The following is a 27,374-nucleotide window of genomic DNA, read 5'->3' as shown; positions in this document are numbered from 1 at the left end:
CTCTTGGTTTGCAAGCCTTGGAAATAAGTTTACCTAAAACGAAATTGATTGATATCTCTAGGTAATTTTAACTCACCTATTTGTACAGACATCACAAATAAAAAAGATCTAGAAAAAAAATAATGACAAAACAACATCGAATTTTGAATAAAAGATTATTCTGTCTTTTTATCTGTAAAAGCAATACAAGTAACGAAGTTTGAAGCAAAGATCTAAGCATCGTTATTCAAATTATGTATATTTCTTTTACGAATAAAACGTAAAACCAAAACAAAAACACTTTTTTTAGATCATTGATGCCTTGTGGCTCGGTGAGAATCGAATCGATAGACAAGACCAAAACTGAATTACTTTGATGTAAAACATAAGAAAAGACAACTTGTCAATTGAATCAATTGACTGAAATTGCAAAAGTAAACAAGGTTAACGCAAAATAGGAAAAAAAAAACAAACACAAGTGAAGTTGTAAAATTTAACATTTTAAACACATTAAGTGATATTTATTGAAATCAAATTTTTGCAATTATATTTGTGAGCGAAGAAAAAAAAACAAAATCAAATCTGCAACTATCCAAGAAAGTTTTTCATCTTCCCCATTTAAATGTTATAGTCTTCCTTTACTAGGGAATCATTTTAAACCTCCTGAGCGGATAAGTCTTTGGAATTATTAAACAACTACCTGTCTTGTCTCTTGTGTGTTAACTTTTATGTAATCCCCGCTGTTTTGTTAGACATTTTTATATTGCAGTCGACTTAGTTCTTAAAATACCACCTTACAAAGATGTTTCATTTGATTTTAAAGAAATAAACTTTGTGCAGGAATTTCACTATGATGAGTCGATGTGTGCCTTTTATTTTCATTTTACTTTACGAAGGAGTCTTTTTCACCTGCGATAAATGTACAAGGACTTACGTTCTTAAACCATAGGTTGTATGGGAATTTATGGTTTCGCAAAACTAGAAACCCATGGTTTTCAAACAATTTTAATCTATACAAGACACAATTAAATGTTTTAATGTACTTGTGAGGAAAATAAGAGGAAACAAAAAATAAATTAAAGGCACGGTTTCTTAGAATGGCATTTCGATTATACCCGTATGCAGTTCAAGCACATATCTATCAATTGATTATTATATTTTTTTACTTGCGATATAGGTACTATAGGGCAAGTTTAGGATTCGTAAAAAAAATCAAACTCGAGATAACAATTTTACTTGACATTACGATGATGGAGAATGCCAAAAAAGTGGGTCCGGCAATTCTGTCTGTCTGTCTGTCTGTGTGTCTGTCTGGAGCTGCAGCCTAAACGAGTGAAGTGATTTTCTTCAAACTTGGTGGTTAGCAGTTTTTGGTGATTCCCTAGAAGGTAAATTGAAATTTTTTTTTTATGACCAAAACTAACGGTACCTGCCATATAACGGAAATAGAAAAGTTAATTTTTTTCAAAAACGGCTCTAACGATTTTGATTAAAATTTTTGTGTGTAGTACTACACATAATAGCCAACTTTTTAAATAAAAAAAATATTTTTTGTACCGTTATTAACGGTACCTGTCATAGAACGGTTTTTTTCGTTTCTGAATATCTCGTACAACATTAACCCGATTTAAATGAAAATTTTTATACAAAAGTGTGTAAGTAAAGATAATATTAAAATTTTAGAAAATTTTCAAAAAACACATTTTTGGTTTTTTTAAAAATATTTCAAAATTTTTTTTGAAAAATCAATTTTTTGAAAACGGATCAATGAAAAATTTTGAAATTCAGTTTTTATGTGTAAATTAATTATTTCTTCAAAATGGCATACCAACTTTTCTTATGAATATACAAGAAATAAAATGGCATATTTGTTTTTTTTATTTAAGATAATTTAAAACGGAGTTTAATTAATTATAAAAACAGTTTTAATTTTTTTATACTATACTTATGGAATTTCTTCAAAATATCAAATTTTAAATTTCTTGAATAAAAAGCTTTAACATTATAGTTACTTTAAGCATAAGAGCAAGTACGTGCGACCCCAGTCGTGCAATTTATTTTTATAAAGACTTTTATATAACTTGTACCTACCTTGTAATTAGGAAGTTGTTGTTTTTTTTCCTCAAATGAAACATTTTCAAAAGATTTTGGTTTTTTATTTTTAATTAAAAAAGCAAAATACAGAACAAATGTATTAAGGGTATTATTTTTACTTGCTCTATAGGGCAAGTATTGGTTTCGTGTAGAAAAAAAAATTTGAGGTTTTAATCAAAACCAACATTACGATGATGGAGAAGATCAAAAAAGTAGTTTTCGTCATGCCGTCCGTCGGTCTGTGTGTCTGTGCGTATGTGCGTCTGTGCGTCCATCTGTACATCGAGCTAGGGCCTAAACGGATGGATGGATTTGCTTGAAACTTGGTACAGATGATTTTTGGGTAATTTCCTAGGTCCATTTTTTTTTATTTTTTTAATATCTCCTTTTTAACGCATATCTCCCATATAACGTTTTCGAGGTATTGCAATTTTCTCGAAAACGGCTCTAACGATTTTGATTAAATTTGGTATACGTAATAGACTTATTGATTCTAATAAACCTGCGTTTTTAGTTTTTCTCAAAAAATGCGGATAACGGAAATATGGCGTTGCCGTTTTTCAAAAATTGACATATTTTTTAAGTTCATATATTTCATCAAAGCATAAGTCAATTTTATTAAAAAATTACAGACATCACTTTGAAGTATTAAATGTAAAAAAATTTTTAAACATTTTTGAAAAAAAAAAATTGTAATTTAAACTTTTAACTTTTGATTTTTTTTTTTATTTTTTTTTTCTCGACACTAAACAAAATCTTAAATTTCCAATAAATATTTAAGATAAGGATACTGTAAGTACAAGAGCAAGTACGTGCGACCCAGTCGTGCATTTTATTTTTTTTTAATTTTGAAGGTTACGTTGAATAATCAATTCCTTAAAAATTTTATATTGATAAATTTTTCTTTTCGAGAGATGTGGCTCAAAGAGAAGTTAGAAATAATACAAAATTTGGTTTGAAGTTAAAAAAACATATCCTTCAAAGGTTTTGAGTTCAAAGCAAAGTATGTACCTATATGTCATTTAATTTTAAGAATTTTTTTTTAAAGCCGTTTTTTTTTTTGGAAAATTGTTTTGTTTTTATATAAGAAATTTAAAAAATTTGGCACCCCATTCAAAAGACAACATTAATTGACAAAAAGAAACAAAGTTTCAATAAAATTCATTAATCCGTTTTCAAAAAGTTGATTAAAAAAATTTAAACTTTTTTAAAAATCTAAAAATATTTGTTTTTAATTTTTTTTCTTAATTTAAATATTGAGGCTATAACAAGGTTTTTGTAAAAAAAATGTTTGTTGAGATCGGCTAACTAATTTATGAGAAAGTCGGAAATCAAGAAATTTGGTTCTATGGCAAGTACCTACCGTTGATATCGGTTGAAAAAATATTAAAAGTACAACTTTACTTGTCGCAAAGCATGTATTTTTTAATCAAAATCGATAGGGTCGTTTTTGAGAAAAACAGCGTTTTCCATTTTGGTACAAAAGATAAAATTTCAATTTGCCCTCTAGGGAATCACCATTCCCCAAACAATCTTAACTACCAAGTTTGAAGTAAATCGCTAGTGAAATCGCAGCTCGAGATGGAGACAGACCGACGGACAGACAAAATTGCGGCGCCCACTTTTTTGGAATTCTTCATCATATTAAAATTATGCTTGATTGTTATCTCTAGTTTGATTTTTTTACGAATCCTAAACTTGCCCTTAGTATGGTAACCATATTTCTGGAAGCGAAACCCGAGAAAAAAAAAGTTGCTTAGAATATCAAAGCTTTTAATCTAACTTTATAAGAAATTTAATAAAAATTTAAAAAATTATATAAAATTTGTTTGAAAATTGTTTTGATATTCAACGAAATACCTACGCCATTTTATCAATTTTGTAAATAACAAATAATAAAATTTAAAATCGTTGAAGCCGTTTTTTTTTTTTTATTTAAAAAACAAAATGTTACGTTGCCCATAAGTATGGTGACCATCCGTCCCGGTTTACCCGGGACTGTCCCGTATTTCTACAGCTTGTCCCGGGTTTTTATTTAAGAAACCCGGGACGTATAAGTGTCCCGTATTATGGAATTTGTCCCGTGATTGTCCCGTATTTGAACATTCTCTGATTTTTGTATTCAATATTTTAAATACTTTGTACGGAAAACAAGAAAACTGGAAATTAAAATTAAATACGCTGCTGAAGCAAAACGAAAATGTTTCTAAGTCTCCAAAGTCAAAAAACTTTTGCTGCAAGAAAAATTGCCTGGACAAATAAATGGGAGTGACAAACGATTGAAAAATCTCCATATATTCCAGCACAGGTAAGAATTTCGTTACCTAAGCTGCGTATTGTGCAACGAAAAGCAAAATTTTCGTTTGCGATTTCTTTGTGCTGGTTTTGTACGAAAATTTTCGTTTCGCCTCTAGACTAGGTATTAGTTTTTTTTTTTTAATGTTCGTCAATTATTTAGTTCCAGCGTCTGTTTGTCAGGTTCCTACACCAGGTTAAATGTTGACGAATAAAGAACAATATATGGAAGAGTAAAGAACCCATGATTAGTTTCAAAACTTTTAAGGAAATGTTAAAAGTTGTGTTAAAGATCATACAATTTCAAAATCATTTAAAATAAAATTAAAATGTTAAAGAACAGCTCTCCCGATTTTGATTAAAATAATATTTTCTTAGAAGTTATTAACACCCATTATTATAAAACCATTTTTTTGATTTCTGATTTCGACTTAAATGATTTAAAAAAAAACGCTCCCATAAAATCGTTTAGGAAATCTTGATATCACAATAATTAAAAAAATATAAAAACTCATTTCAAAAAATTAAATTTTTTATTGCAAAATCAATATTTTCAAAACGATCCAACGAATTTTGTATCTGTCCCGGGTTTCGCTTCCAGAAATATGGTCACCGGGCCATAAGAAAATATAAACTGACAAATTAAAAATGGCTCGTTTTTAAAACATTGATTTTTCTAAAACAAATTTAATTTTTTTAAAATGATATTTCAATTATCTTAATTTAGATTTTTTTTTTTGTTGAAACTTGAAATCATTTAAGTCGTTTACCAGGGAGGCAGAAACTTAAAAAAATATTTTTTTTAAATGAAAATCGTGAGAGCTCGTTTTAACTTTTTCATTCTATTTGCATATGATTTTGAAATTGAAAAATCTTAAATTTTAATATATATAACTTTTAACAAACCCTTAAAAGTTTTGAAAATTAAAAGGGTTCATTTGTCGCTTATTAATTAATTAAAAACTTTTTTTTCTTCTGTAGCTTTTTAATCTGACAAACAAAAGCTAAAACTGGAAAATTGACGAAAAATTTTAAAAACTAATGATTCTATTTGAAAAACTTTTATTTCCCAAACACAGTATGCAAAAATTTAAATACAAAAATCAGGGAGTTTAAGTTGCATTGGTGTTCAATGCTCATGAAAATTTAGGACATTATGCTCCAAAAGAGCCCATTAAAGACCAGATATAATTAAACTACCTATCTGAAAAATGCCTTATCATTTATTCCTTTGAATGCAACTTAAGTGTCATTATAACACCTTTTAGGCAAAACTCAGTTTTACAAAATTTTTGCACAATAAAAAAATTCATAAAGTTCATTGAAGAATCGGACATTTCTAGCTAAAGCAATACTTTTTAGAATGCAGGGCTGTAACACCCAACAAACATTATCCCTTCTATAAAGCTTTACAGGAGCTACATTTACACCTGTAAAGCTTTATAGGAGCAAATTTGTTAGTCGGGCACAGCTTGTATGTTTATAAATTTCGATTTTTTTGTGAACTATCATCTATAATCAATTTTTTAACAGCAGTTTTGTTATGTTTTCAGATAATACATAAAATGGCGAAAAATTTCCTTGTCCTTGTGATTTTTTGTTCTTCGTCACTTTTTCTATCTTTGAATGTAAATGGAGATGAAATTTACACCGATACAGTAAACAAGACCAGCACAGCAATTGTAAGTCGTTTATTATAAATTTATCTATCTTTAAAATGAGAAGTAATCAATTCTTAAAAAAAAAAAAAAAACATTTTTAAATTTAAAATTTAGTCAAAAAAGTCAAAACGTGCAGTTGGATTGGATAGCCTAGAAAGTCGAGAATCGAATGAACTCCCTTCTAGAGATGACTTAGGGTAACAATGCACTTTATCCCTAAATATAGTATTGGTTTAAAATATTTTTAAATTTTTTATTTTTCTATTTTCCAAAAGATCGTCAAGTTCGTTCGCCAAACGAGCTCCTTCTGGTTTCACCGGAATGAGAGGCAAAAAACAATACGAATACACTGATCTTAGTCCAAATAGTCTAGATTGGAGCTTTAATGATGATGATTATAATCTCAATGATATTCGTTACAAGAAAGCACCTTCAGGATTTAATGGTGTCCGAGGAAAAAAGATGGATCAATTGGAATATGAGAAAAGCTTATTGGATCAACTTTTTCGCAGACTCTATGAAGAAAACGATGATTTTGAAGATATGAGTGCCTACAGTAGATCAAATACAGCTCTTGACGAATGGGAGAATACAATTGATAAACGTGCTCCATCGGGATTTACAGGAATGAGAGGGAAACGTCCTCTGAGTTTTCCTTTTGATGGTGGAAAACGAACTCCCAATGCATTTTTTGGTGTTCGTGGTAAGAGAGATTACAAACGATCAGCAGCTGAACAGTTTGTGAGTATATTTTATAATATTTTAATAATTGCTTTAGATGTTCATATTATGTTTGTGTTTTTTGTTTTATTGTTTTGTTTGTATTGTTATTTATGTTTGAATTAATTAATTAAATTAAGAAATTGAAATATTTCGCATTGCGCGGGAAAAAGCAACCAGAATTTCTAGGTTTTCGGAATAAATTCGTTGGAGTGAGAGGAAAGAAAGATTCAAATACAGCAAAATTACATAGACTTGAAACACAAATGCTTGGGTTACCGGTGAACAATTATAGATCCCTATCGAGGTTTTTGATTGATTCACCAGAATACATGTCGTTAAAACGAGCGCCTTCTGGATTCGTGGGAATGCGTGGGAAAAGACAAGCTAGTAGAGGTGAGAAATTTTCTATTTTTTATTCTTGTTGTTTTATTTCTTTTAAAACAGATCGTTATTTTTTTGTATTTTTTTATAATTATCACTAGTTCTTAAACAGCTGTTTTTATTTTAATTGTCTAAGAAGGTTATGTTTTCACCGATTTTTATAAGTAGGATGTGAGCAAAGGAAACATACCCTCATAACTTCTTAACTACATATTATAAGCTATTAAGGGTATTATAAGAAGCGTCTTATTTGCTCGCTGATTATAGGCTGATGTGACTAAACAACGTTTGTATTACCCATTCCCTCTCAAAAAATGTTGTTAAATATTGTTTCCGAGTCAAAAGATACTGCATTCTTCTAAGGGAAATATCCTTCTGTAAGATATTTTGATACCCTCCATTAGTACTGCTGCTAGAACAAAACTGATGGAGAATTTTTCGTATTTGGAAGTCATCCCTTCTACTTAAAATAATAACATAGACTTACGGATATTTTGCATTTATTTTTACGTGCAAAAATATAAACATTCGGAGTGTATTTAGCTATGTTGTAATAAGAGTCGGTAAAATTTTGCATCGTAGAAAAGGTACAAAAGCATCAAAATTAGGAGCCCAACTTTTGTACCTGGACGAAACACATTTTGGACTAAAGGTCATAAAATGTTTTAATATTAAAATTTTCTACAAGAAAGATTGAAGGACATTCACTTCAATACTTGAATGCATTTTTTTAGTTTTAAAACTAAAACTGCAATTTTTGTCTTTTGACCAAAATTAAACATGTTTTTAAGAAATTAAAATCTTAAATAGAAAAATAAATAAATAAACTAAACGTGATACCTAAGATTAAGATTTATATGCCTTATTTTCGAAATTCAACCTTGGATAATTTGTTTTTCACACACCGGATTTTTCGTGATTTTTGGCAATTTAATCTGTTTTGTTATTTCGGATAATTATTACTTAAATTCTCCTTGATTTTGTATGCATGATAAAGGCCTAGATTAATTGGATCTGATAAATAATATTGCAAAATATTTACCTTATTAATATTTGCAATAAAATCAAAAAAAAAAAAAAACAGGCTCTAAAATTAAAATGCATAAAAAATCAAAGAGAATACTTTAAATATTTGTTGTAACTGGATTTTAAATAGTTTTTCAAGATTAAAGCAAAAACACATTTTTTTAAGATTTTACCAGGTGCAGGCTTTTCCAAGTATCAGAAAATATATGAGTTTTCTGTAAAATATTTAAATGACGTTTATATGTTTATTATATAATTGTTTTTTAAAAGACTACATTGATAAAACACTATGTTTATCAAAAATGTCTCGAAGCAAATTAGGCTCAATCAAAAATGATCATAAACAAGAAAAAAAATGAACCGCATTTGCTGAACTCGAATCCGAAGTCAAAAAAATTAATCAGCTACCGTATTGAAATATTCCCGTTAAAAAATGCAGTACTTCGGACCTTATTCTTTTAAATAAGGAAAATTGTTTAAGACGGTTTCTAAAAGAACTATTTTCCATCTTTCAAGACATGTTTAAATCTTTCCGATATCTTTTTTACTACCCGAGATATCCTCAGTTGTTTGGTATATTATATCTATCACAGAAATTTTATAACGTCAAAGATATTGAAAAGATTTAAACAGTTATTGAAAGATGGAAAATAGTTCTTATAGAAACCGTTATTAAATATGCTCAAACAATTTACCTTATAAAAAAGAATAAGATCCGAAGTACTAAAAAAAAAAACGTTTTTTTACATTATTTCAAAAATGGGAATTGATTAGTTTTTTCTGACTTCGGATTTGAGTTCAGCACACCAAAAACCTTCAGAAAAGTATATTTTTGTCTCGGCAACAAAACTTTAGCGTAATAATCAAACGCAGTTACAAAGAATATCATTTTTTCTAAAAACAAAAACTTTTACCAAAATTCTACTATAATTACCTATTATTAATAGAGAAATTTTATCATTAAAATCAGTAAAGTAATACCAGATTAAGCACTTTGCAGCCAGAGCGTCACTCCTTAAATTTTCCTTATCTTATTACGAGACACCCTTGATAGTACCAAGAATGGAGAGTCACTTTGGTCAACAGGAAGATAAACTGAAAGATTAAGGGCGCCTTTGTCCTTCAAAAGAAGTAGGTTTAAAAATATGGGAACCTTTGGAGGAAACATAAAGCGAGGCGCCTAGTTTATCAAAGTTTGTAGGGTTTAACCCTCTACTACATGAATTAATATTAGCGGACGAAAAAATTAAAAAATGATTTACATGGGTTCTTTGGGTTGTTTCAAAACGGTTTTTATTAAAAAAATTTGTTTATATTAATTTGTTTAAAAAATTTGTTTATAAGCCAAATTTGGCTTCGTATGCATTAAGGGGTAAGAAATTTTACTAATTTTATTTATTCAGATTATGTAAAAAATACAATTAAAAATATCAAAAGATAAATATTTATCATTTAAAAACAAAATCAAGTAAAATAAATACATTGCATTACAAAAGGTTAAGAATTAATTCAAATTTGGCTCATTTTAAGACATGGAACCGAGAAAAGCAATTTGTTTTTGTCCGTTTTAAATATTTCTTCTGGTTCAGATTCTTTCCACTGTCGAAGTTAGTCTTGCTCCAACATTTTCACCCACTCCCAGATCTTACAAGAACTAAAAAGAAATAAAATGATTGAAAAATATTATAGGTGAGCCCCCTCCCCCTAAAATTTTTGTGGTTACGGCCCTGGAAATGGGGTTAACATGAGAAAAATGTCTCTAAAGGGAAGCAGCTCCATTTCTGAAGCAAAACATAGCTTCCAAGCAAAATAACAATGTAAAGAAACAAAATTTTCCAACAAAAAAATTTAACAAATTGTGTAGATTTACAACCCTTAATGCATACGAAGCCAAATATGGCTTCCGTACTTTTTGCCCTCCCAAGACCAGGCCAATAATTTTTTTTCAACAAAAATTGCTTCATAGCATACACAATTAGACAATCGATCAAAAATACATTTTTAATTCCACTTTACTTTCCAAACAAATACTTTCGATTTCAATGCACACGACTGATCGACTCACCTGTGATCATAAAATACACCTTTATTAAACTATATCTCTATGGGTTCTCAGAAACACAAATAAGAGGATTGTATTTAATATTTACCATTTTTTTTGTGACAGAGAAGAGAAAAGTGCATACAAACAGACAAAACCATATTTGGCTTCGTATGCAGTAGAGGGTTAAAAAAGGGGCGCCTTTGTGAAAGTCAAAATAAATGGAACAAGCTCTTTCGTTTTTCAAAATGAATAGTAGGTACGTAAAACAAGGACACTTTTGCGGATTTCAAATAAATTGAGGAAATTGGGGGCATCTTCGTCCTTATAAAAGAGTATTGCCAAAAAAAGGAGCACCTTTGCCAAAGACCAAGGATTGGAGGTGCCTTCGTCTTTCAAAACTTGTAGGGCTGTAATAAGGAGCGCCTTTGTAAAAGTAAAATAAAATTAATGTAGATATACCTTTGCATTTCAAAAGAGGTGGGGTTAAGAATAGGTGCGCCATTGCGACATCCAACGTAAATGGAACAACGATATCAGGATGCCTACGTTCATCATATCATAAAAACTCGAACCAGTTTCGGGGTGACGAACCCTGCTGCTCACCCCATAAAACTTACAAAACAAAACTTACAAAAAAAGTCATGTTTTGATATGTAAATTATTTTAGTTCATATCATAACTATCTAAACAAAATTGCGGAGTTATTGCAGTTTAATTTGGAAATGTTCCTCTAAAGACTCCAACCTGCAAGACATTGTACATCTCATACTATAATTAATCTACTACGGGATCTTTGTCTGGCTCTAAACCAACTTTCACAACTACGTAAGTTCTGTTTAGGTTTGCCCTTTTTATAAGATATTTTCACACATACCAACGCGAAACTCACTGGAAAGTTTTGTAAAGCTTATGTTTTTTCTTAGTTTAACTGAAACACCCCTTTAACAACTTGACATTGAACTAGATATTCAGCCACTTCCTGTTTAATAAAAAAAAAAAACTTTTAAAAACTTTAGTTGTACATCATACACCAACAGGAAATCAAATAACAACCTACAAAAAAAAGTCAAAAGGAAATGTTCTTATTTATAGAACCTTGTTGACCTTGACAAGTTGGAACACTTTTCGCAAATTGATCTCTTAGTTCCCATTACGCATGCAAATAATATACTTTTTTCATTACACTCTTAAAAGTGTATTTAGTTCTTAAACGTTTTGGTTTAAGGCTTTTCTTTTTTTCCAGTAGGTACAGTACAACCCTATATAGTTTTTTACCCCTTTAATTTCTTTTTCTTGCATCTAGATACATTTATGTTTATAATGCATATGAAAACCAAATGAAGAAAAATTGTCTGAACTCGAAAAGTCACCCATGATATTGCATAGAGGGATAGAGCACCGAAGTTTTAGTTGTTGTGCTATTTGTAAATCTACAAACAACTACAGAAAACCATAGTTAAAAAGTGTAAATGAGTTCCATGCAAACATTTAAGTTTTTGTAAGGATTAAGAGTCGCTACTTGACAGGCAAGTGCTCGTTAACCTTTTAGGTTAAGTGGAGTGGTTGAACGGCTAACGTTTTTCTTTCTTTTAAATTTACTGTAGGCAAATTTTCTGAATATTATCAAACGAATGTTGTGGCGGAAATCGTTAAAATAATATGTTCATTCAACTTTTAAGTCATACATTTTTATGACCAAAATCAGTTTAGTAACAACATTAAATTGAAAGTATGTTTGGTGAAACTTAAAGACAAAAAATTTGTGATATACCTATATTTTTTTGAATTCTACTAGGGTTTGTCGGCTAATAGTAGGTCTTTTCTTGAGTTAGTTCTTATTTTTTTGATCAGTCGAGTTTCGGGTATGGATATACCCTTCTTCAGGACTCTAGTTAATTAAAAACTTTTTAACCTCTTAAGGTTTCTCAAAAGTGGTTTGTCAAAAACTGTTTAGCTTTTTTATATCAATGATATTTTTAAATTCAATAATTAGAATATCTAGAAAAAGACGGTTCACATTATTGAAATTTCAAAACAATCAAATTAAAAAATTTCTATTTGATAAGAAATTCAAAAATTTGATAAGAAAACAAATTCAAGTTAAAAATGTTGATAAAATCTAATCTAACATATTTCTTTGGACAATCTGACTATAAATATTAAGTCCCTCACAATCTGATCTCATATTAACAGTATTATCTGTATCTAAAATATGTACATAACATTTCTAGCAACATTCTTTTACTATAGTGTTTCTCTGTTTGTAAAATCGAGGGCTGAGAATTATAAAGATGTATTTCATACAAAATACAAAAAATGAGTTTTACACACCAAAATTTTTGTAATTTCAACGGCTTTCAGATAAAATTAAAAAAAAAATTAGAAAAAAATTAATGGCGACGGTACAGGTAAGAAAGACATACAACTTTCATGATTTCACATAAATGTATTAATATAATAAGGTTCTATGTCATTCAAATTGCAACATAGAACACCCTTTAACTGATTTTTTTCAAACAAAAAATACATTGATTTAAGTTACATAGAACTTTTTTGCGCAAATTTTTCAAAAAGAAATCTTATTGAAATGATCTTTTTTTTAACTAAAGTAAAAATAAAAGATCTTTTGATGTTTTTGCTGGTATTGAACAACAGGGGTGGAATCGGCTAACTTGATAGTCAATAGTTGACAGTCAAAAACGACGATTTTGCTCCATAATTCTTCGTTTTTGACTATCAACTATCGACTATTAAATTAGCGGATTTCATTCCAGAGCTTTTGCTAAACAGCAAAGAATTTTTGTATCTCGTTATGTACTCTTTAAAACCAAAATATGTACTATCCAACCTTAACTTTTGCAATAATTCATTCGGGTTACCTAACCTAGATATTCTTACATCATAATTTTCTGTGCCAAGAATTGGAAGTGATTTTTTGAAACCTTTTTTTTTTCATAATCGAGGTTGGGAATTTCATAGTTCGTATTAATAAACCAAAAGTTAAAGAAACACTTACATTCCTAAATTCCTTAACTTAAAACAAAAGAAGTCAAATCTCAAAAAGTACCAAAAATGTACCTTCGGACAAACCTAAATCCGATGGCAAGATATACTAGATCCAATCCTCTTAAATTAATAAGATTTCTAATAAAAATAAGTAAAATTTGTTTAAACTTTGTTAAAATCAAAGTGAACTTCATTTTAACAAGAATTTTCTTCTTAAGAAAATTTAAGTGCTAAGATTGAAATGATTTTTCATAAATTTTATGTGCATTCTCATTAAAATTAAAAGATTAAACAAAATTAAAAATTTTTTTTGGCATACAATTTGCACCGTAGAAGATGATATTGTTGTAAGACGACTGTCTTTTTGGAAAAAGCATGCAAAATCCGATTGATTTAATACAAATTCTAATTGTTTTTGGCATGTCTTTTTTCTGTGTACCTAATTCAACAAAAGCAGGAATTGTTGTTTTCTATAAATGCAATAACGTGATTTGTGGTATTTTTTTCTGTTATTTAAAATAGAATTTGACTGTTTTGTGCAAAACTTGAATTAAATTAAATTAAATCAAAGTCTATTTCACGATGAAGTCACTTTATTTCATATAAAATCCATTTATTACATGTAAGCTCTTTATAACTATAAGGTTCTATGTTGAACATAGAACCTTTTTCAAATTTTTTTACAAACTTTTTCATAAAAAGGTTCTATGTCATTTTTTTTAAATGCTCATAGAATCCTTTTTTGTGGTGAAATTAATGTTTTTTTCATGGTTTTATGATTTGTTTAGGGTCCTTTATAAGATTGCATCAATGCTTTACTGCTATGTAACTATTTTATCCAAAAACAAGCTTTAAAAAAACTTTGAGATCGATTTTCTCAAAACTAAGGTGGGGTGACATACAACCATATAATTCTCTTAAGTTTATGCATTGAAGTACCTAAATCTGAAGGACAGTGGTTTGTTCCATCACCTAAGGGGCATTTAACATTCTATTCGAAAGATTTGGAATGTATAGAACACTTTTGTATGAAAACTGTGTAACATTTGTTGCTAAATTTGTCCGAACCAAAGGATTAAAATGTTGATTTTTTTTTAAGAGAATAAATAAATATAAATAAATAAATAAAAAGAAAATGTATCACTTACCTGCATACTTTTTGACATCCTTTAGGTTAAAGTCAACTTTAATACGCCTACGAATTGTTGTTTTACGTTCCCATCCACCTATTGCTTATTCGAGCAAATGGACAAATTTCCTTCGAAAAATTGTGTCTTTAAACATCAGCATTAATCTTTTTTCACTATGTTAAAGAAGTTGTAGGTATGTATCTTGACTGAAATTTTTTTCACAATGTAATTTCGAGTCCGGAAAGTGATTTTTACAAAAATAAAACCGCCCGATATGGGTGTAATCTGTGATTTTTTGAAGGTTGAATTAGGTATGGCGCTAGAGTCACTTTACAGAATTATGTATTCGATACCCCAAAAATACCGGTTTAATTATATTGGTTTTGTTTTATGTAATGTTTTTGTTTCTGTAGTATTTTAAAAAATAATCTAACGATCCTAAAGAAATATTTTTAAATTTTTTATTTTTGTTTGGAAGGGTTTTGGTTTTCTGTCTATTTACCATTAACATTGACGGCAAGAAGATGAACATTTTGTTCAATTATTCAGTTCAAGTATTTATTTAATTTCGATTAAGGTGTTTTAGCGGGACAAAGTTGTAAATCAAATTATTTGCACGTTGTCCACGTACACTGTGGCGTATACGTACTATTTTTTTAATGACTTTTTTTTTTAAACCACATATGCAAGAGTAGGTCGGGAGAAGACAATTGAAGCTAGAAAGTTTAGGTCCATACAATCTGGCCATATGACACTCGGAGAAAATAATAGGTAATATCGAGAAAGCTATTTTAAGTATGTAGTTAAAAATCGTTATTTGTGGCTATTTTAGTAGTCAATTGAAGTTTTCAGAAAATTCACTATTAAATACCTAGTCAATTTTAACAAAATAATTATTTAAATAGATACAATTGACAAATTTCGACAGATTAACTATTTTAATAGTTAAATTAGACCATTCAATAGTTAATTGGAGAATACTTATTTAGTCGCAAATAATAATTCTTAATTATTTAAAATAGCTGTCCCGATTTTAAATATTTTTTCTTTGAGTGTACCGTAGTTAGTTTAACATTTAATAAATATTAAGAATATAAAAGAATTCTAATTTGACTATATACATATGTACGTACTCATTTTGGCTAGAAAATTATATAAAAGTCCTTTTAATCGTGAGCAAACACCTCAATAACACTTTTCAAGTTTTTTTTCTTCAAGATTGCAATATTTTTCTGGTAAAATATTTTGAATTTTACACCAAGAAAAAAAGGGCACCTTAAAAAACATGAGGCCCAATTTAAATCCCACCCTCTTAAAACATTAGGATTTTCGCTTAAAATAAGTGGAATCCGCTTAAATACTGTTATTTCTATGTGCAACCGTCTTAGGCTAGGCGCACACATGCGATTTTGATCGCGCGATTATTCAGTCGCAAATTAGATGACAAGAATTTCAATGACTGTAGACACAATTTTCAATTTTTTAATCGCGGGAAGCATGTATGTTCACAGGCATTGAAATCCTTGTGATCCATTTTTGCGACTGAATAACCGCGCGACTAAAATCACATGTTGTCGGTGAAACCAGAGGGTTGGGGTCGAAATTCTGTATGTTGCAAAATTCTGTATTCAAAATACTGTATGCCAAAATACTGTATGTCAAAATTCTGTATGTGCAAAATGCTGTAGGAACAAAATTCTGAAAGTCAAAATTCTGTATAGCAAAATTCTGGTTGGTCAAAATACTGTATTTCAAAATTCTGTACATCAAAATTCTGTAAATCAAAATTCTGTAAAAATGCTGTAAAAAAATATCGTTTTGATAATGTAAAAAAGTGCGCGCGCACTTTTTTACATTATCAAAACGATATTTTTTTACAGCATTTTTACAGAATTTTGATATACAGTATTTTGCCGTACAGAATTTTACAAAACAGAATTTTGCATGTCAGTATTTTGTTCATACAGTATTTTGACGTACAGAATTTTGTATTTACAGTATAATGGCGTACAGAATTATGGTATTACAGTATTTTGACCCCACAGAATTTTGTCGTACAGAATTTTGACAAGCAGAATTATGACCCGCTCCCGAAACCAGAAAAGTGTGTAACTCCAATTTTTTTGAAAATTAGATTTGAATGCCATCTGTTAGACAAACCTAATACCTACCGTTCCTTAAACTCAGAATCCCCTTAAAGTTCATAGTTTTTATTTTATTAGAAAATTAGAAAATGAAAACTCATACAAATGCCTTCAAAACGATTTTGTTTTTTTGCTCTCCTATAAAATATGCTAAAATGGAGTTACACACTTTCTGGTTTCACCGACGAGTGTGCGCCTAGCCTTAATATTAAAAATATTTTCTTAAAAATTAAATTATTTAAAATTAATATGGAAATCATCTTAGGTTTGTCATACCAATTTTCAACTGTGAGATAGCCTGATGATAAAAAAGCACGCTCTTTGTGACCTAAGAGTTGTATAATAGATCTCCAGTGGCTTCTAGTTTTTTTTTTCATTATTGAAATGTCTCTACATAAAAATAAGACGATTTTCATTTTAAATTAAGTGAATTTCTTTTAAATTAGCACATTCAAGAAATTAAGAAGATTTGTCCAGTTAATTTAAAACGGAAGTCATCATGGCAAAAAATCATGCGGAAATCCGCTTAATTTAACACAGAATCCTCTTATTTTTTATGTGTTCTTTTTTTCCATGTAGAAATCAATTCATGATCGAAGAATCGACTTTAAAGCTGTATCAATAAATGGTAAAAAAAATAAACTTCCGGAACACCTTCATAACTATATATCGGTTTCCTCAGTTTAGCGATAATTCGTGATGCTATACCAAATGCAAATCCATACTATCAGTAATTTCCTCAGCTGTAGTAATAGGATTTAACATTGCTTTGTATTTCATTATATTTGTAAGATTGTTGCTTCCAGCTCTCTCAACCTTTGATTCAATTTTCTCATATGTAATCCTTTTATCTCGAAAACGCGATAAACATGTTTTAAATAAATAATTTTAATTAATAAGCCTTCTCGAAATCTTTTTCAAGTTATTACATGTAGCTAACAAGATACTATAAAAACATAATTTTGTTGTTTTTTTTTTTCAGATGATCTCGATATAAATTTCTAAGCTGTTTAAAAGTGCTACTGATTAAAAATCAAATTTATTTTTTTTTTCAAATTTAAAATGATGTTTTTATATTTACTAAATATAAATTAAAAATCGTATAATCCATGGCTGGAGGATTATATGATTTTTAATATATTTTTTTGTTACTGAATTTAATTAGACATACTTATTTATAAATAAACTATATTTATATCACAATAAATTCTGTCACAAAAGTACAATTAAAAACTAAAGAATTAAGATTGTAAAATAAATACATAGGACAAATCTATCTGTAAAAAAAAAATTATAAATTATATAAGAAAATAATTTAATAAAAATCTTGTTTCATAAAAAAAAAAATGTATACTTCACCATTTATTGGTGTCAAACAAAATAATAATTGTGTATCAATGTATTTTAATAAATCTTAAAATTAGTTTTAGAAGCAAAGTGAAATGAAAATGTCTTGTTTTACTAAGCATACATATCAACAAAAAATATTAAAAGTAATAAAATATATATATAAAAAAAATAAAAAAAAAAATTAAAAAAATAAAAAAAAATTTCTTAATTAAATTTTTGGAAGGTTAATATTTCCAGGAAAATAGTAAGCAATAGTAGAATTAAAAAATATTCTGATATGGTAAGTATATGGAGGACCAAAAAGTTATTTATCTTCATATACAACAACAACAAAAAATACTATTTCATTTATTTCAATTTAATAATTTCATTTATTTTCACACAAATTTAACTTTAACGCATAAAATTGCTTTGCCCAATCTACGCATTTGTTAATGATTTTAATTCATTTAATGAAAACAGAAATTCCTATTTTAAGCTTAATTTTGTGTGTTGCAGCTGCATCGTTGCTGATTGAATTTTCATTCAACACACATATGTCGATGTAAACCATTTTACATGATTCATTGCAACAAAACTCTTTGTTGTTTCTAAATGAAATTAAAACTATGTATCACTTTACTATACCCGACCTCATGATGACCACTCGGTTTTAAAATTGATACAATAAAAATGATTTCCGCAATATCATTACCTTCATAATAGCAGGCTGTTTTTTTTTTTTTTTTAATTTATTTAAAAGTTTTCTCTGCCAAAAATTGATATTGCATTAATAGAGAATAAATTATATCATCAGGGCTAGATCCAGTGTCATTTAAAATAATTCTAGCACAAATATTATGAAAAGAATTGACAATCGAAAGGGTACAACTGAACTACAAGTCGCCGTACTTTGGGTTCTGAGACTGCCTACTGGAATGGACTCCTCATGTTAAAAAGAAAAATAACCAAAATATTTTTTGAAAATCCTGTAATGTCTTTCTCATAGTTTTTCCGACCAATTGAAATAATAGCAAAGTGAATTGGTTGAGTCATTTGGGAGATTTTTGAAAACGCTCACTACATATCGTGGGCACAACGCCAAAACCACGAATCTGCAAAATTGTAGTTTTGAGAAAAATGGCTTCAAAGTTTTGGAAACACATGCAATCTTATGGAAACTCGAGTAACGAAAATTGATATTTTAGGCTTCTAAGCAACAGATGGAGGATAGGGGTCGACGCAGTGAATAGAGGGACCGATAACAAGGTAAATTACGCTTTAAAGTGATAATGTCAAAAAATGCAGATTCGCGGTTTTGGCTGAAACAAAATTGTATTGTTCGTAACAGTAAGTTTAACCAAATACCAAGGAATTAATAATAATAACACTGGTTTGCAGCAATAATTGACACTCAATACCAGCCTTTTTATATTTAAGGCCAATTAATCAAAACATTTTAGAAAAATTGAATTTTTAAGGAAATTTTTGACAAAAAAAATCCTTACTCAAAGAAAAAATCAAAAGTAAAATAGAAGTATCTTGTAATCTTTGTCAAGGATCAGACTACGCATACAAAATTTAAAACTACGAGGATTGGAAAGGTTTTTATTTTTAGTTGAGTTAGGCTACGGCCACGTCCTGAGCGGCTGAGCGTCTAAGCGGCTGAGCGCTTGAGCGTCAATCTTGAACGACGAGGTGGCCACGTCCTGAGCGGCGGTCCTGAGCGGCAATTTCAAAACCCTACAAGTGCAAAATATTCGATGAGTATTCGGCTCGCACGCGGAAGTCCCAGGTTCGATTCCTAGAAGTGCCTATTTTTTTTATAATTCTAAATTAAATAAAGTTGTTATGCCATATTGTAGTAAATATAGATCAACACCTAAAACCCAAATTTTAAAAGAATTCAATGACCTGTTTTGAAAAATTTGATTTTTCAAAAAAAAAAAAAAAAAATTCAACATTTTTTTAAAAATCCAAAAATGCCTTTCTTTGAAATTTTATTTTTGATTTATACTAAGACTATATAAATGCTTTTGTATAAAAAATTTTAATGAAATTTAATAAGTCTTTTGAGAGAAATTCAGAGTTAAAAAAAAAACGGTTCTATGACAGGTACCGTTAATAATGACTTTCGAAAAAATCTTTTTTTGTTAAAAGATAGGCCTTGTCCAAAAACCCACACTTAATTTTTTTTGTTTTAATCGTTAAAAGAGTATGAGGAGGCGGAGAAAATTAGTAACGGATTCTTGTAGAGGAGTTAAATACAAGCATTTCTTACTATGGGAAGCGGGGGTCTATCTCCCCCCGTTTAGGAGGGAGGGGCAGTTTTCTAATAAAGTAGCTCAAAATAAAAAAAAAAATTATTTAAAAACGACGGCAACACCTACAGTTATTAGTGATACATTTTTCAAAAGGCAGAATATTACACTTTATATTAGTTTTTAAATCAAGTTATTTTAATCAATACTTTTTGAAATAATCGATTTCAAAGTCAAATTTTGGGCAAAAAAAGTTGAAAATTACACTTTCAAGGTCATATATATATGTGCCCTTGATTATGAAAGTGGACTAAGTCACTTTTTGCATTGTTTAAAGAAAAACTTACATAATAATTTTCTTATAACGATTTAATTATATTTCTTTTATGAAATCACTAGAGGAGCAATAAAGAATTTTATTTACTGCAATTTCGCTTTCAAATAAACTTTACATCTAAAATAATAATTATTTTAAGGCTAGATTTGAGGCCATTTTTAGGAGTGACTTAGTCCACTTTCATAATTAAGGGCACATATATGATGTGCACCACTGAGGCCTGCCAGACCAAGATTTTCTTACTAAGCATGCTAAAAACTACCACTGTACGAATTTTCAGCCTTACAAGAGCTACCTTAGTCAAATGTGCCACTAGCTCTTGGACTATTTAAGCTATAGCTTCTTAAACAGACAACGATTCGAGTCCCAGGTTCGATTCCTGTCGGGGCCTTTTTATTTTTTTTTTTTTTAACGAAAAAAAATAATATTTTTTTAATATTTTTCTTAAAAAGAAACCATAATTTTCACCATTTACTAAAATGTGGTAATTTAGTTATAATGTAGTTCGTCGCTCAGGATCTCAAAAAAATAAAATGCACGACTGGGTCGCACGAACTTGCTCTTAGAGTTCAAGTTGCTTAAATATTTAAGACTTTTTATATAGAAACTTGGGAAATGTAGGTACATAAAAAAAAAAAAAAAAACAAAACAAAAATTCATTTTTCAAAAAAATAAAACAATATCTGAAATCAAATCGCCCCACAAAACATATATGCAAATGATTTTTTATTTTTTTTATTTTTTAGTGCACAAAAAAATTTACTTACCTTAAATATTTCTTAAATCTTACTTAAAATAAAAAAATAAATTTAATTTAAACAACTATTATTTTACTTAACCACGCTGTTATCAAAGTGACACAAGAAAAGCAATGAGCTTTAAATTTTTTTTCTCTTGAACCAAGCTAATGTTTGTGATTCTGTGGAACGGTAAATTTGAATATTTTCTTGTTGTTTTTTTTTTTGCCATTCTATTGTCTGAGGTTTTACCTTTCATATGATACCAATTTTGTTGGATATGGGAGACATATATTTTTCATTAAAGTACAGCTAGATTGCGAAAATTGCACACTGTGCAACGGCGACGTGTCGCTCAGCCGCTCAGGATGTATGTGGCCACGCCCATACATTTTCATACGTTCTAATTTAGTTTTGACGCTCAGGATTGACGTTCAGCCGCTCAGGACGCACGTGGCCGTACCCTTAGAAATTTTTTTTTGTCAACAATTTCCTTCAAAAAATTAATTTTTTTAAAATGTTTTAATTCATTGCCCTTAAACATCTGAAGTGAACCAGAAAAAATAATTTTATAGTTTTTTGTTTATTTAATCAGCTGGTCCTGGTAGGTACATACATACATATATGTACCTACTTGTATGTATATCGTTTTCTATTGACGAGATTCAGAATGAGATTTGTGAATCTGACAGCTGAAAGGTGGGGTGAAGAGGGGAAAAAGTGCAAAAATCTCAGATTTCATGATCTATTTGCGTATTGGGATTCAAAAAAATGATTTTGAGATTCAAAATTCTGAATCTGGATTTTTATCAAGATTCACGCATACAAGCACACGCACTTCCACACCCACACTCCTCTGTTTGACATTTTTTGTTGTTGTTTTATTTTAAAAAGGTTTTTTATACGCCCAGATTTCGTAAACAATTACAAAACCAGATTTCATATTCCATTTGCAGTGGAAAATCTGAGATTTTTACACAAAAATCTCAAAAGCAAATAGAAAACGACATTAATTTTTGTAAACTCAGTACAAATTTCAAGGATTTGCATCCTATTACACAGCTAATTCTTTTTCTTCAATTTACGAAAATAGTATGGAAAATTTTCAAACTTGGAAATTTAAAACAGATTCGCATAATGGAAATGTTAATTAATGTTTTCTTTTTAAAAGTGAGAGAAGCTATTATTATTATTTTATTGCATTATTAGTTTAGACATAACATATTTATTTACATTCCACAATGTCAGAAAATAAAATTAGCTTCACACACAGAGAATTAACGATGTTACTCAATACACACATTTGTCGCAATTTAAAATATTTTGTTATTGGAACTGAAAAATATTTGCATTTAAAATAAAATTTGTATTGCAAATAAAAAAATTTCTGCATTGAAAAAAAAAAATTAATGCAAAATGTGTGCATTCATATTTTTTAATATCTATCCGTCGAATTTTGACTATTGTGCCTTGTATATTAAAGTTGAAATCGCTTATGTATGTACATTATGTTCAAATAGTCTAATGTATTTTTATAGTAAAAAAAAATGTTATCCACACATTTTGCATTTATTTTTTTTTTCAATGCAGAAATTTTTTTATTTGCAATAACATTTTTTTTATTGCAAAATACATTACATTACATTACATCATTGATGTCGTTTATCATGTCATAAGACATGTCATCTCATCATACATCCCAATTACCAACCAACATGTCGTCATCCATGTCAAAAGCAATGCCGTCCATGAGACATGTAATATGATATCATGAAACATGCCTCATGGGACATGTCTCACGGCAAATGTCTCAAGGTAAGTGTCTCACGGGAAATGTCTCACATCAAATGTCTCACGGTAAATGTCTCACGGGAAATGTCTCACGGTAAATGTCTCACGGGAAATGTCTCACGGTAAATGTCATACGGCAAATGTCTCACGGTAAATGTCTCAAGGGAAATGTCTCACGGTAAATGTCTCACGGCAAATGTCTCACGGCAAATGTCTCATGGCAAATGTCTCACGGCAAATGTCTCACGGTAAATGTCTCACGGCAAATGTCTCACGGTAAATGTCTCACGGCAAATGTCTCACGGCAAATGTCTCACGGTAAATGTCTCACGGGAAATGTCTCATTTGAAATGTCTCACGGCAAATGTCTCACGGCATGTCTAACGGTAAATGTCTCACGGGAAATGTCTCACGGGAAATGTCTCATGGGAAATGTCTCACGGCAAATGTCTCACGGCAAATGTCTCACGGCAAATGTCTCACGGTAAATGTCTCACGTTAAATGACTTACGGCAAATGTCCCGCGGTAAATGTCTCACAGGAAATGTCTCATGGGAATTGTCTCACGGGAAATGTCTCACGGTAAATGTCTCACGGGAAATGTCTCACGGTAAATGTCTCATGGCACTAGTCTCACGGTAAATGTCTCACGGTAAATGTCTCATGGGACTAGTCTCATGGGAAATATTTCAAGGGAAATGTCTCACGGGAAATGTCTCACGTCAAATGTCTCACGGGAAATGTCTCATGGGAAATGTCTCACGGAAAATGTCTCACGGCAAATGTCTCACGGCAAATGTCTCACGGTAAATGTCTCACGGGAAATGTCTCATTTGAAATGTCTCACGGCAAATGTCTCACGGCATGTCTAACGGTAAATGTCTCACGGGAAATGTCTGACGGGAAATGTCTCATGGGAAATGTCTCACGGCAAATGTCTCACGGCAAATGTCTCACGGTAAATGTCTCACGTTAAATGTCTTACGGCAAATGTCCCGCGGTAAATGTCTCACAGGAAATGTCTCATGGGAATTGTCTCACGGGAAATGTCTCACGGTAAATGTCTCACGGGAAATGTCTCACGGTAAATGTCTCATGGCACTAGTCTCACGGTAAATGTCTCACGGTAAATGTCTCATGGGACTAGTCTCATGGGAAATATTTCAAGGGAAATGTCTCACGGGAAATGTCTCACGTCAAATGTCTCACGGGAAATGTCTCATGGGAAATGTCTCACGGAAAATGTCTCACGGCAAATGCCCCACGGTAAATGTCTCACGGGAAATTTCTCATGGGACTTGTCACACGGCAAATGCCCCACGGTAAATGTCTCACGGGAAATTTCTCATGGGACTTGTCTCACGGGAAATGTCTCACGGCAAATGTCTCACGGTAAATGTCCCACGGGAAATGTCTTACGGCAAATGTCCCGCGGTAAATGTCTCACATCAAATGTCTCACGTCAAATGTCTCACGGTAAATGTCTCATGGGAAATGTCTCACGGCAAATGTCTCACGGTAAATGTCTCATGGGACATGTCACATGGCAAATGTCTCACGGCAAATGTATCACGGTAAATGTCTTACGGGAAATGTCTCACGGGAAATGTCTCCCGGTAAATGTCTCATGGGAAATGTCTCACGGCAAATGTCTCAAGGTAAATGTCTCACGGCAAATGTCTCATTTAAAATGTCTCAAGGCGAATGTCTCACGGCAAATGTCTCACGGTAAATGTCTCAAGGCAAATGTCTCACGGTAAATGTCTCACGGCAAATGTCTCACGGGAAATGTCTCATTTGAAATGTCTCACGCTAAATGTATCACGGCAAATGTCTCACGGTAAATGTCTCACGGCAAATGTCTCACGGCAAATGTCTCATGGGAATTGTCTCACGGGAAATGTCTCACGCTAAATGTCTCACGGGAAATGTCTCACGGCAAATGTCTCCAAGGAAATGTCTCACGGGAAATGTCTCACTGCAAATGTCTCACTGCAAATGTCTCGCGGTAAATGTCTCACGGCAAATTTCTCACGGTAAATGTCTCACGGCAAATGTCTCATGGCAAATGTCTCACGGCAAATGTCCCACGGTAAATGTATCACAGGAAATTTCTAATGGTACTTGTCTCACGGTAAATGTCTCACGGTAAATGTCTCATGGGAAATGTCTCACGGGAAATGTCTCACGGTAAATGTCTTACGGGAAATGTCCCATGGCAAATGTCTCAAGAGAAATGTCTTACGGCAAATGTCTCACGGCAAATGTCTCACGGTAAATGTCCCACGGTAAAAGTTTCACGGGAAATGTCTCACGGCAAATGTCTCACGGCAAATGTCTCACGGCAAATGTCTCATGGCAAATGTCTTACGGCAAATGTCCCACGGTAAATGTCTCACGGGAAATGTCTCACGGGAAATGTCTCACGGTAAATGTCTCATGGGAAATATCTCACGGCAAATGTCTCACGGTAAATGTCTCACGGGAAATGTCTCACGGTAAATGTCTTACGGGAAATGTCCCATTGCAAATGTCTCAAGGGAAATGTCTCACGGCAAATGTCTCAGGGCAAATGTCTCACGGTAAATGTCCCACGGTAAATGTTTCACGGGAAATGTCTCACGGCAAATGTCTCACGGCAAATGCCTCATGGCAAATGTCTCGCGGCAAATGTCCCGCGGTAAATGTCTCACGGGAAATGTCTCATGGGACATGTCTCACGGCAAATGTCTCACGGCAAATGTCTCACGGCAAATGTCTCACAGTAAATGTCTAATGGGAAATGCCTCATTTAACTAACAATAGCTGCGTTCCTTTGGGAACTTTTATCTACTGCTAAGTACTTAAAACTACTTTGAACTACTTTTGCTATACTGAAAAAGTAGTTCAAAGCAACTTTAAGTACTAAGCAGTAGATAAATATTCCCAAAGGAACGCAGCTAATTATATCACTTAAACAACTTAACACTTTGTTTGAAAAAAATCAAATCCCGCCGAAATACACTAAACTTGCCCAGACACAAGCACTTTCCTTCCGTTTGAAAAAAACTCGACTGCATCTAATTTTGAATTTTCAATATTTCTTCCAGTTGATTCGACATTTAAACACGTCTGCTTCTTTTTTCGCTGGCAGTAAGTAAAGGCATGCTTAGTTTTTGAGAAACCTAACCTGCCTATACCACATTTACCTAAATTACTCTACTAATGCCCTAATTGATAAGACAGTTGCCCTACCTTATCAACTCTGGCTACGGGCCTGAGTATATGTACTTTCAAATCTGACATAACTCAAAAATCTTTATCCTTCAGAAAGCTGATTTCCATTAAAATAGTCTATTCGAATTTTAAACAGCATAAAATATTTAACTGCAAATATATTTTTTTAATATTCATATCATGAGTGGAATTATACACGCAGTTTAAACCTTTAATGCTATCAATAAATTAATAATAAATTAACATATTTATCATGGTTTTTCATTTATCATTATGCATATTAAAAGTCAAATTCAAATAAAAGATAACTTAAATTCAATATTGTAATTACCTTAACAATGCCTAAGTTATGCTTATGGTTTAATCAACTTCTGTTGGTAGTCTTGTAGTTTCAAAAGCTTTCGGGGTCAACTTATTTATTTTTTTTTAACGAAATGTATCTTTCAATCTTGAAAAAAATGTCATTCATCCCTAAATAAAATCAGAGTTCAACTGTTTCAAGTGAAGTGTTTATAGCAAATCACATGGGAATCTCAGATACATTGCGGTTGTTTGCAACCGAAAACACTTTGGTTTTGTCAAATATTTATACAAAAAATATTCCAGACTTGGACGTGCTTCGAAAATTAATAGAGATTTACTCTCATTTTTGTTTTGAACCTGTGGTGATCTATAGACTTTTCGTTTATATTTTATAATACTTGTGCCGAAAGTCCTGGTATGCTAATCTGATTGTTATCCTCTGGGTATTACATAGGTCATGTGTGCTATTTGGTTATAATAAATGCATGGTGTAAAACATGGTAGGCGCTTTAGCCCAATTTCCCAATGTGATAATCGATTTTTTTTACTGTGAGGATAACAGGTCACAAAATAAAAGGAAGTTGTACAGATTAAGTGGTACTGTGTGTCTGTGTAAAATATGGTTGACATAACAAGAAAAAAATAACTTGATGAAAAAGGAATTCTGTCGAATCCGATGAATCATTGAACTTATTGCTACTTGCTATGATCAATATATTTTTGATTTTATAACACTTACATCACTTATTATCTTTATTTAATTCAGTAAATAAAAAACGGTGTTAAAATCATTTTAAATTAAAACTACCTTAAATCGATGTTATCATCAACGAGCACTATTCTGGATAAAATAGCTAACCGTCTCGAGTCCTCCTATTCTGATTCATAATTAAGTAATCAAAGGGCACGGTAGTGCC

The 27,374-nt window shown here is 30.8% G+C and overlaps 1 protein-coding gene and 1 long non-coding RNA gene across 4 annotated transcripts in view; one reads left to right on the top strand and one right to left on the bottom strand.

The window, feature by feature from the left end:
* The window catches only part of LOC129914735 (uncharacterized), a 34,432-nt gene extending 19,885 nt beyond the window's left edge, over positions 1-14,547 (bottom strand). For both annotated transcript variants that reach the window (XR_008772235.1, XR_008772236.1), the window contains exon 1: positions 14,358-14,547. This is a non-coding gene — a long non-coding RNA (uncharacterized LOC129914735). The remainder of the gene's footprint in view (positions 1-14,357) is intronic.
* Positions 1-17,776, top strand: part of LOC129914721 (tachykinins) — a 177,476-nt gene extending 159,700 nt beyond the window's left edge. The window contains exons 3-7 of one of the 2 annotated variants that reach the window (XM_055994072.1): positions 5,922-6,050; positions 6,144-6,226; positions 6,305-6,770; positions 6,890-7,145; positions 17,466-17,776. In XM_055994072.1, coding sequence (XP_055850047.1) covers positions 5,934-6,050; positions 6,144-6,226; positions 6,305-6,770; positions 6,890-7,145; positions 17,466-17,488 — 945 coding nt within the window. In that variant the 5' untranslated portion in view covers positions 5,922-5,933 and the 3' untranslated portion in view covers positions 17,489-17,776. The remainder of the gene's footprint in view (positions 1-5,921; positions 6,051-6,143; positions 6,227-6,304; positions 6,771-6,889; positions 7,146-17,465) is intronic. The other variant, XM_055994073.1, reaches the window with a different exon arrangement.
* Positions 17,777-27,374: the final 9,598 nt, after the last annotated feature.

This window comes from Episyrphus balteatus, chromosome 3, assembly GCF_945859705.1.
Source record: "Episyrphus balteatus chromosome 3, idEpiBalt1.1, whole genome shotgun sequence".
Taxonomy (NCBI): Eukaryota; Metazoa; Arthropoda; class Insecta; order Diptera; family Syrphidae; genus Episyrphus; species Episyrphus balteatus.
This window is presented reverse-complemented; position numbering and strand designations above follow the sequence as displayed.